At 30.7% G+C, this 12,576-nt stretch overlaps 1 protein-coding gene across 1 annotated transcript in view; it reads left to right on the forward strand.

The window, feature by feature from the left end:
- Positions 1–12,313, forward strand: part of LOC117169154 — a 51,563-nt gene extending 39,250 nt beyond the window's left edge. Inside the window, exon 2 of the mRNA XM_033355367.1 lies at positions 9,661–12,313. Coding sequence (XP_033211258.1) covers positions 9,661–9,901 — 241 coding nt within the window. The 3' untranslated portion in view covers positions 9,902–12,313. The remainder of the gene's footprint in view (positions 1–9,660) is intronic.
- Positions 12,314–12,576: the final 263 nt, after the last annotated feature.

The raw sequence follows: 12,576 nt of genomic DNA on the forward strand, positions 1-12,576 counted from the left end.
ATATTAGCTACAGAAAAAAATACTTATCAACGACGTATTATTGAGTCTATTTTTATAAACAAATATCGTAAGATTTCAGTAAATCTACAGACTGAAATTCTATATATGTGTGTATATGCATGTATGCTATATGTGTGTATATATGTATGCATATGTATAGATGTGTACATATACACATTTAAAAAATTTTTTAAATTTCTTATTTCAAATTTAAACTCAATTACGCACTGCCACATCAGTGGTTTTCAATGGAAACTTGCCTATTACATCATCGTTCATTACGTATTGTTCATGTATTTCTGAAACTGTCTATTTCAATTCGTCCGTCCTAACCTACGCCAATTTTGTTTTCTCGTACAAAATTAAAAAAATGTAGTTCTAATCGATTGAAGTCTCGAAAAAATTTTTTGAGACTTCTAAAAATGATTAAATTTTAATGAATTTTTTAAAAACAATTGACTGAAATGTTACTTTTTTTGACTGAAAATTGATCTGTTTGACTATTTCAAACTATCATCAACTCAGGTAACAATGACTTACGATTGGACCGTAAGACATAAATAATTTGAAATCTACGATTTGAAATCAAGTTGTTAAATAATACATTTTTAACCAAAGGGATTAAATTTCTACCAAACAAGGTCAATTTCCACCAAAATACATGAAATTTCAACGAAATTATTTAATTTTAAAGTCAAAAAGAGTATTATCTAAAAAAAAGCTGAATTTTTAACCCAAAAATATGATTTTTCAACCAAAATTTTAATTGTCGACCAAATAGTTTAACTTTATATCAAATTGTTGACCTTTAACGCCCAAAAGATGCATTTTTTTACAAAACAGTAACATTTTTAACAAAAAAGTTAATTTGAAGGCAAATAGTTGAATTTTCAACTATAATTATGAATCCTTAATAAAATAAATTTTTGACCAAGAAGATTAATGTTCTATAAACAAACGATTTACCAACTTAACCAATATATACGATTAATTTTTAATTAATCCTTTAATAGTTACATTTTCAGGTGAAGATAAATAATTTTTAACAGAAAAAATTATTTTTCAACATAGCTGTAAAATTGTCAACCAATCAGATGAATTTTCGACCAAGAAAATTAATGATCTACAAAAAAGACAGATTTTAAACAAAATACATGAATTTTCAACGAAATTATTTAATTTTAAAGTCAAAAAGACGAATTATCTACAAAAAGTTGAAGTTTTTAAGCGAAAAATATAAGGTTTCAATCAAAGAGTTAAACTTTCAACCAAATAGTTAAATTTTCAACCATAATTAAAGAACCTTGTTGAAAAAAAACTTATTTTATTTTACAGAGTAGTTCGACTCTTAGTGAAATAATCGACTTTTAAACCCAAGAAGATGTACAGTTGACAAAAAATATTTCTTCCATTCTATCATTTCAATATCTTGGTTTACTCTTTTTCTTCTTTTTCTTTCTCTATTTACTACCTTCCATACCTCTTCTTCCGTCCTAGCTTTCTCCGCCTCTTCCTCAAACCTTTTATTCTCTTCCTCTTTCTTTTGATAACACAATTTAGTATGCTCTTTCTTTTTTTTCCTATATTCTTCCCCATTACTTTTTCCTTTTCTCCATTTTCTTAATTCCTTTCTGACCTCCTTTTTTTTCTCTTTGCAGTCCTCATCTTACTCACTTCTATTCCCCCCTTTACTAACTTCATTATTATTTGTGCACTCTATCCTATTTTTATTTCTCCTATCATTTTTTCCATCTCCTCGTCCACATTTCCCTCTCCCATTTTGATATTTCTTATTTTTTCTCTAAAATGTTCTTTTCCTTCCCTTGACCAATCCCCTTTTCCTACACTTTTTACATTTGCTCCCCTTTTACTCATATTACTATTCCTTTTTTGTCCCTCTAAAGTCACTATTAAGGGAAAGTGATCCGAATCAATATATTCTCCTACTTCTAGTTTCTTAACCTTCTCTCTTACCTCATCATCCACTATCACATAATCAATTACCGTTCCCCTTTCACTTCCTGAGCGTGTATATTCTCCTTTTTTATCCCCTTCTATATTCCCGTTTAAGATATACCATCCCAACTCCTCCAAGTTCTTTAACAACTTTTTCAACCAAAAAGATTAAATTTCTACCAAACAAGGTGAATTTGCAAGAAAATACATGAACTTTCAACGAAATTATTTAATTTTAAATTCAAAAAGAGCATTACCTACAAAAAAGCTGAATTTTTAACCCAATTTAAAGGCAAATAGTTGAAGTTTTAACTATAATTATGAATCCTTAATAAGAAAAAATTAATTTTTTTACTTAGTAGTTCAACTGTAAGTGAATAATCGAATTTTCCACCCAAAAATTATGATTTTAATTTTTAACAATACAGTTGCATTTACAATAAAACGACTTTGCAAACAAAAAATATTTACAGTTGATAATTCAACCGAAAAATGTAATTTTTAATCAAAAAGTATCAATTTTCCATAAAACAATTAAATGTCTACAAAGAAAGACGAATTTTTAACAAAATACATGATTTTTTAACCAAAAATGGTATAGTTTAATTGTCAGTTTCAAAAATGTATTTTCAACGAAATAGCTGGACCTTCAAATAAAAAAAATAAAAATTTTAACAAAGTAGTTAAACTTTTGATAGAAAAGAGGACTTTTTTAAAAAATAGTTACATTTTCAACAAAATAATTAATTTTTCAATCAGATAATTGAGTTTTTATCCAAACGAGATGAATTCCAAAATCGCCAATTTCTTTAATTTCTTTCAAATGCGGATCAAGATATAAATAAGACTATTATATTATAACATGTTTATAATATTATCATCAATATTATACGTGTATATATATATAATAGTATTAATATTTATATAATTTATATTTTATACTTGAAATAACGTAACCTCAAAATATACGCATATAAAGAGGCGCGCGAAGTATTCAAATCATGAGAATCGCCAGAATCGAAATCTAGAAATATTAAAATCGCAATATCTTCTTTTTATTTCAAAGCAGATAGGGATATAATTAGAACCACCGAAGTGTTCCGACCTAAAATCGTGCACTTTCGAGTTTTCAAATTCAGAAGAGGAGAAATGGGTTGCGCGCGCAACCCAGTCATTTCCATCGTCTCCTACTATATTCACACGGACATAGCCCTGTGATAGCATTGGACCACGTTTCGTTTCAGATCTGGGATCACTCGACTAGACATGCCATCCTAACTTGTCGAGCGGGGTCGAAATCACGTGAGGGGGGAGAATTCCATGAGTGGGGTGAGCCGCCATCTTACGATGTGCCTCTTGATTATGCGCACGAGCGTTTTTGCCGAAAAACTGTGCAAGAAAATATAAACATGTGGGTGCTGCAATATTTGTCGCTGAACATCAAAAGATGGCGGACCTCCCCCCTAATTGCATCAACCCCGCAATGGCATGCCAAGTCCCTTGTTTCCTATATCCATGAGTCGAACGAACCTCTCTTTCTACCATGTGAGATAGATAAGTAGGTGAGATTGAAATCTAAACGATGATTTCAAATTCTCTCTTTCTATCGTATATGGAAGAGTGGGGGGGGGGCTCATCGTTTTAAAGCTGTAAGTATGACTTGTCGTTGAACACCATCGTTACCTCTCTGTCTACCATATACGATAGAAAGCGAGATTTCGAAACCATCTTTTCGATTTCGGTCGCAGTTCGTTCTCTATCTCACATGGTAGAAACAGAAATCCTTTCGATTTAAGGCAACAGAGTCCCATTGGTGTATTCAATATTTAGAATCGATGAATCAATCTTTCGATCCATTGCGATTTTCACTACAGATAGGGAAATAACTGTGATAGTAACTTGTTCATTTAACCAGACCCATGCATCGCCCCTACTTTTCTCTTTTCTTACGATCCGGAGGGGAATTGTCGGTTAAACTAATCCAACAGATGGCGCCACAAAAAGTAGGTCTGTTTTTTTCATTGAATTGCATTAAGCTAAAGCAAAAATAATTAAAAACTTGATGCTGTTTGCAAATAAACAAAAAAAAAGTCTAACTATTACTAATTATTTAAACAAATAAAAAGTCATGAAAATATGTAGTTTAATGTAAATAAAATTTAATTTTGAGATACATTTTGAAAGCAGTTCGAACTTTCTATTTTTGTGATTCATTTTGCTCATATTGATTTTTTTATTTGTTAAAGTTAAAAAATTATTTTTTGTTAAAATTATTAATGTAGCTAATGAGAAAATTAATAATATTAAAGACCTCAATGACAAAAACATTTAAAACATATACATGATCAGAAGAATTAATAAAAAATATATGACATATATTGTATATTGAGGGAATAATTTGGTAAAAAGTCAATGAAAAGACTAACAAATGAGAAAGTGGATTTAGTATTATTTAACATAATGTATATATTTATTTAAATTAAACCGAATATCACATATACATTTATACAGTGCAAGCATTTATTTGTTGCTTAATCTTGAAAGCTTTTTTCTCGTTGCATGCAACTCCTAATATTTTTATTAAAAAATTTTAATTTAAAAGAGATTTTGAATTAAATAGTTAATTGTATTATTGCAAACCTCATTTCTAAAATGAATAGACTATAAACTATTAAACTCTATAAACAAACGTACTGTACTCATGACGGACAGTAGGAGGAAATTCACTTTTTTCGTTCATCTTCACGCTCCGAACTTTTGTCTTCTCTATTTGTTTATTAATCATTTTTCTACTCAAAGTATAGCAGGAATACTTTATATTGTCTTAAATTAATGTTTAGGGAATCCGAAAATACAAATAATTTGTTTATCATTCCATTCATATGTTGCAAACCAATTTGATAAAAAAATTAACAAATAGTCTTATTATCGGTAAATTTTTTGTGTACTAAAAGTGCTTCACATTAATGTAGGAATGACATTTAATAACAAAAATAATTAAAAAGTTTATAATAACTGTTGTTATAAACAATTCTTGTGGCAAAATTATATAATTTGAGATTTTTGCAATTATTATTTCCTTCAAGTGCCAGGAAGAATTCAGGCGTTGGGCGAATAACTGCTAGTCACAAAAATATTTGAAAAGTTAACAATAACCATTGTTATAAATAATTCTCGTGACAAAATATTCAAATGTAAGCTTTTATCAAAAATTTTATTTTCTTTAATCGCTACAATAACCCACCGACTTGGCCATCAAAGAAAATTTAAATTTGATAAAACCTCAAGTTTAACTATGTTGTCACAAAAATTGCTAATAACAGTGGTTATTGTCATTCCTACATTAATGGGAAGCACTTTTAGCAAAAAGAAAAATTTTCACTGATAATAAGGCTTTGTTCAAACTTTCACTGGAAAAATTATTAATAAAAAAATAGAGGAGACAAAATTTCAGAGAGTCAAGATCTATAGAATTTAATGATCTTTAATTTAAACCAGAAAAATTCATAATCGCAAGAAAATTGAAGGCTCTCGACATTTTTGAATGAAAAAAGTGCATTTCCTCCAACTGTGCGTCATGAGTACAGTACGTTTGTTTATAGATCTTAATAGCTTATAGTCTGTTTATTATAGAAATAAGGTTTGCAATAATATACTGAACTATTTAATTCAAAAGCCCCTTTAAATTGAAATTTTTAAATAAAATTATTAGGGGCTGAATGCAGCGAGAAAAAAGCTTTCAAGATTAAGCAGCAAATAAATTATTGAACTGTGTAAATGTATGTATGATGGTTGGCTCAAATTAAATAAATATATACACTATATTAAATAATATTACATACATTTTTTCATTTATCATTTGTGTCATTGACTTGTTACCAAATGATTCCCTCAAATTATTTGATTTGAAACTTGATTCCCTCAAACATTTTAATTACAATTACCACTACTTTTTAACAATGTTTCCTTCAAAATTTGAAATTATTAAGATTTTAAAGGTACAGGGATTCTTTACTTTGCAACTTAAGTTATAGTCTAGCATATTCGAATTATTATAATATTTATATTGGATATAAGTAATATATTTTTTATTAATTCTTCTGATCATGTATATGTTTTAAATATTTTTGTCATTGAGGTCTTAAATATTATTAATTTTTTCATTAGCTACATTAATAATTTTAATAATAAATAATTTTGTTTAACTAGAACAAATAATAAAATCAATAATATCAGCAAAACAAATCATGGAAATATGAAGTTCGAACTGCTTTCAAAATGTATCTCAAAATTAAATTTTATTCACATTAAACTACATATCTTTATGACTTTTTCTTTTTTGAAATAATTAGTAATAGTTACTCTTATTTTTTCATATATTATTTTTTGTTTATTTGTAAACAGCATCCAGTTTTTAATTATTTTTGCTTTTTCTTAATGCAATTCAATGAAAAAGACAGACCTACTTTTTGTGGTGCCATCTGTTGACGTAGTTTGACCGACATTTCCCCTCCGGATCGTAAGAAAACTACTACTACTACTACTACATACTCGTCGAGGCAGGGGGCTGATTTAGACGTTTACAGGATCCTACTTAATTAAGGTATTTCAGTTTATATAAACTTTCTATAAACTATTTAAAGTGATAACAAAGAGAAATAATTAACTATTTAAATGTGCGAAATTTTGACTTCCACTTTGTTAAGATCTAATTGTAGGCGTGAAATAATAAACTTGTTCTTATATTTTATGAACCACATGCCAAGTAAGCTTTAAAAAGATGTGATAATCGAAAAGCCTAATATTTTTTAATTTTTATTATCTAAAGACAATCACAATTTTATTTTCTAATCTAAAGATTGAGTGTGATAAAACACCATTGATTTATAAAATTAATTTGTATTTCGCGATTTAATTATTATTTGTTAGTCAACTGAAAAATATGATTTAAAAATTTTATTTTCCATCTAGTCAAAAATGACGTGTATTTCCTCTTACGTGAAGAGTTAACTTGATCGATATTTTTTATTTCTATTTTCACAGATTGTGGAATGACATCTGCATTGGTCGATAGTAACCCTCTGATGATAATGAAGATTCATTTTAATTTAATATTTTAATTCTTAAATGCTTTAAAATTTTAAAAAATACGTACAGAATTCTTAAAACTTTTTACTTAATTTTTTTGTTAATGCTAACAGGAAATAAAAGTCTTTCTATATTAATTTTAATGAAAAAAAATTTTTTTTTATTTCTGAACAAGACAAGCAGTAATTATTTTACAATGCGCTAGATGTTCTCTTAAAACAATGTTTAAATAATAGGATTATCCTTTTATTTTTATTTTGTTTATTTACAGTACTTATGCTGACGGCGAAAAGAAGTACTCGTGGCAAGACATCGTATTTACCAAAATAGTAGAAAAATTTCTCTTGGGTGACACCTCATCCAAAGGACGTTTGTTTAGCTATTTGCAAAATATGTAGATTAGACTTTGTTATTTCGATTATGTGGAGACAAGCCCTCCAAAGTCACAGCGAAGGAAAATAGCATAAAGAACGGCTTAATGCTATCCAAAAAAGTCTACCCATTTCGTTTATATGCGGATTAATAGATGTACCATCAGCTATATCAAATGCTTCACAAAATGCAATTACAAAAGTCGAAAATACTGTATGTTACATCTTATCGGCTAGGTCCGTATTTTTGCAAAAGATCTTGATACTTTTGTCAATCCCTGTCCATTTTATGTAATAGGCTTTGATGCAGCCATAAACAAATTTGCACAAAAACAACAAATAGACATAATGTTGCGTTATTGAGATTCTACAGATCAGCAAGTCAAATCTAGATATTTTACGTCAGTTTTTTTAGCCTATGCCACGGCAGAAGACCTTCATAATGGAAGGGCCCACCCGAAGCACCCAAAAAAGGTTATTTTTTCCAAGAAAACTCTTAAAAATACCGATATAAAAGTTGTTGGGTTTGATAAATTAAGTCTTAAAACATATATTAAAAAATTTTTTATTCATTTTATTTTATTTTCTATTCAAAAAACGGTAGTTGTGAAATATACCTCGAAACTTGAGTGCTTTAGTAGCTCCATCAGAACTTGAGAACGGCTTACCTGAAACAAAAAAATTAAATGGTTTCAGATTCTGAATAATTTAGCTACAAAGTGAAGCAAATATATGTTTTTTTTATCAATAAATAAAAAAATGCTGGACAAATCACAAAAGATTGAAAAAAGCGTTTTTTTGATTCACTTTGTTTCAATTCATGTGTAGAATATGTGATTTAAATCTTATAAGAATCGGTTCACTGGTTCGCGAGATACGATGGAGCTAGTTTTTCGAAACATTGTTTCGAGAAAAACGCGTTTAAATTTAAAAAAAATTAAAAATCATGAAAAATTCTGACCTAACCTTAATCTGCGATACCTGGACCGTACAAAAGACCTTCTTGCTCAAATTCTTCAATTTCTACCAGCCTTGCCTGCTTAGACATCGATTTGGCATCTTTTGAGCCCTCAGAGCTTCGACGGTTCGCAGATTCGATAGGTCGGCCATCGCGTCTCTTAGCAAAGTCGATCGCACCTGGCCCAAGTTTCATGCCCATCGTGTCCATTATCTTCATCACTGGGCGGAATCCTTCATTGGAGAGACATGCAGAAACTTTGCACACAATTTCAACAACATTTTTGTCGTTTAGCATGTGTTTAGGTGCCATGTCCTCGGGAAGTCCTTTTTTATGTGTACTTCTTTTTCTTCGTTTACAGCTTTTTTCGTCACTAAATCGATAACTGCCTTTACCGCTGTGGTCATGGAATTCACGATTTTATAATACGCATTTTTGTGTATTGTGTAGCTTAAGTCTATCAGACCACAGATCATGCCGATTCCAGAAAGTCCAAAACCCAGTAGACGCATTACAAACCCGAGACGTCGATTTATTTCATAACCAGAGCCGATCTTCGGGAACGAATTTATGTCTTTCACCACACTCACATGTCAAACGGAGTTTAAAGCCTAAGCCTTGTTCTCCATATTTCGCAAAACAAACTTTGCCGTTACAAACTTTACACGTCACATACTGTTCCAACGCCGAAAACACAATAATAAAACTTAAAATGACGTAACCGGCAGCTGGCACCGTAGTTACTTCAAAAATTGTATCTTCTGACTGCTTCAAATTTTTAGCCGATTTGCTCGTTAACTCTTCCTCTTTACCTCCATCGGAGTATTGATTTCTCTAAAATGTCCGCTTTGTAGTACTCCCTGGATGCGCTCTCGTTTGTTTATCCATGATGAAACGATTTTTAAAAAGGAACAATGTCACTCGTACGCAGTCCGAGCGAAAACTAAAATTGAAGCGTCGGTTATAGAGCTGTCTCGGCACTCGCTTTTAATTAAAAAATGTATTTGTAATAGAAAGACAGACTAAATATACTTAGTAATACAGAGGATTATATAGTTTGCAATAAGAAGCAGCTGCTTGAATAAACAATAAAAGGGAAGGGGATTGAAGAAGAGATGGGTCGGCCGTGCGCGTCCAGCACTCAGGTAAGCGGTCCGAGGTAGTGACATTCAGGTATCACAAAAATATAGTTAGAGACATCGGATCTTTTGGAAATTTTAACACAGTATTTCTACATATATATACATTCGAAAAATGTAAAAAAAATTGATTTTTTCAAAATTGCAGGGTTGATTCTTCCCTCAAGGGTTTGAAAGGGATACTGACTGAATGGGACCTAAAGAAAATTCTTCAAGTATCTATGGATGGACCTAATGTCAACTTTAAATTCATAAGACTTCTGCAAAACGACATAAAGAAAGTCCAAATGATCCTAGTTTTCTCAATATTGGCTCTTGTGGAATTCTCTCGTGTCATGGCCAGATATAGTTACAATAACTGTACCTCTAATAATCAAATTAAGTATTAAAAGTAGTAAATGCAACAGTTTTTTTTTAGTAAATTAAACCGTATGGAACGTGTAATTTACAGTAATATTGTGAAGCCACATTAACTACTTCATGTAAAGCAAGTAAGAAGAATGGTTTCGTTCGTAGCTAAAAAAGTAGTTGAAATAAGTAGTTTTCTATGCATAGTTAAAACAACTGACAAAGGTAATTTTCCCTATAAACATAGCTAGATATTTAAATGACTAAACTCGCTAGAAAAACTCAACAGATTAATTATGGCACTAATGTTATTTAATTACTCAAAGAATGAAAGCGATCTAGCATGCGGTTTATGTTTGAGGTTAGATTCGTTCCGACTATCCAAAGTGTAATCATTTTTTGAAAAGTTTATCTACTGTCAAGACAATTATTCAAATGCAAACATCATAAAAGCTTTTATAAACTTTTAAATACTTACCCTGCCCACTTTTGAAGCTGAACTTGAAGCCAGTGTTGAAGCAGAAGCGGAATCTGTTGTGTGAGGTTGTTTGGGCAAGCTTGTGCCGTCAACTGATGAGTTTTCTGTTTCCTGTGACATGTTGAAAGTCCAATATGCAACTCCACGTTCAATTGACTTTTAAGCACATACTAGAATTTGGTGAGCGAGGTATAATGCGACCTCGAATGCAACACAATGAACCGAATTAGAAGCGCGTAGATGCAGGCGGTCACTGGCGGCATGCTATCAGAGTAAATTCACGAACAAAGAACGAGGATGCGCCGTGCCCGCCAAAAAGTGCGATTGCGGCCTACCGTGGCGCTCTCATTCAGGCTGTAACTGAACTTATGAAATTTCAAATTGCTCTTTCTACAAATCACCGATTGTTAACTCTTAAAACTTCAAAAATTAAACTATCAAATAATCATATTGATTACACTACTTTTAATAACTCTTTCATTTATAACTAGTAGGATATGATTGTTTTTATTATACACGACCCCTCAATAGAACTACTGTAAAGCGTAATTGTTACCATATTTTGGTTTTCACCTCTCCTAAAAATGTAAGGCAGATGATTTCAACTAGAAAAAATAGTTATTGTAACTACAGATGATTGACCATTCTAAAGTGGTCCCATTTACTTTACACGAATTGTCATATCGGTTGTACTATTTTTAACTATTCATCTATAACTATGAGGATACGGTTATATTTATAACACTCAATTCCGTGATGCAACTATTGTGAAGAGTCATTGTTACTGTATTTTGTTTGCAACCTCTCCTAGAAATCTAAAATATGTGATCCAACTAGGAGAAATGGTTATTCTAACTACAGGTGGTTGACCATTCTAGAGTGATCCCACTAACTACACGTGAATAGTCGTAATGATTATACTATTTTTAACTACTTATCTACAATTAGGAGAATAAGGTTATTTTTATTGCACTTGACTCCTTGATAAAACTACTCTGAATAGTCATTGCTACTATATTTTGGTTGTCACCTCTACAACAAACGTAAAACTGTTGATCCAACTAGGGGAAAGCTTTATAGTAACTACTGGAAATTGACCATTCTAAAGTAGTTCTACTTACTACATACGAATAGTAATAATGATTGGAAAAATGGTACCCATGACTACCTTTTTTTCAACTACACCACTATAGTTTAGTTTACCACAGCTATTTTGTTCAGTGCATTGAAAAAAAAACATCATGTGCTAATATCCGGAAATAATAGCTTCCGTCGAAAATACCACTACGTACTTGAACCGTTGTCTTGAACAACTCGTTACTTCTAACTTGATAACTAGAAGTATTGCCGATTGCATCCAAAAAGAGTATTCGGACTTTTGCAGTCAGGAATATGTTATAGATATTCTGTCTCACGGCAATGCCTTTTTAGAACGAGGCTTTTCTGTTAATAAAGAAATTATCGTAGTAAACCAAAATGAAAGAGCCTCCATTGCTCAGCGAATAATATTTGATTCCGTAACAGCCAAAGGTGGAATTAAAAATCTTGGTATATGGAAAAAGATGTTACATTTTGTAAAAAACGCACAGTATGTACAAAGAGGCCCTCGCAACTAAGAAAAAGGCAGCAGAAGCAAAGAAAGCCAAACAATGTGAAGTTCAAGGTTTACAGGCCAAGGAACGTAAACTTGATGAAGAAAGAGAAATCCTTGCATCAGAAATAGAAACTAAGAAGAAAGACCTAAAGACATAGTCAGTTTTTTAATTAAGTAAATTTTGTTTTAATTTTTGAAGTTAAAGCAATAGTATAAGAAGAAATTTATTTAGTTATTTTTATAAACTAAAAGTTTATTATCAACAGTAGGATAAATATATGCAGTTGTGCATTTTGTACCTGAGTCCATCTAAAGAATTATATTGTGTAATTACTTCAATTTGTCAAACTAAAACAGAGAATAAAACTTGTATTGCAAAAATTTGATTTTTCTGCTTTCATTTTAAAATCTTATTCTATGTGTATTTTATATTTACAAGAAGTCTGATATTCACAGGAGCATACCATAAAGCAATAAGTGTTTACTTCTTCAAATTGGTGTCTCGTGGGTGTCACGGGATTTAGAGGTTCTCATTATTATCCATCAATGTGACAATGTGGCTTTGATAAAAAAACTAACGAAACTCATGATAAAGAGGTTTGGCCACGGTCTGCTATCAATTGTGACTATTTTGATTTGATAGC

Source organism: Belonocnema kinseyi, chromosome 3, assembly GCF_010883055.1.
Source record: "Belonocnema kinseyi isolate 2016_QV_RU_SX_M_011 chromosome 3, B_treatae_v1, whole genome shotgun sequence".
Lineage (NCBI taxonomy): Eukaryota > Metazoa > Arthropoda > Insecta > Hymenoptera > Cynipidae > Belonocnema > Belonocnema kinseyi.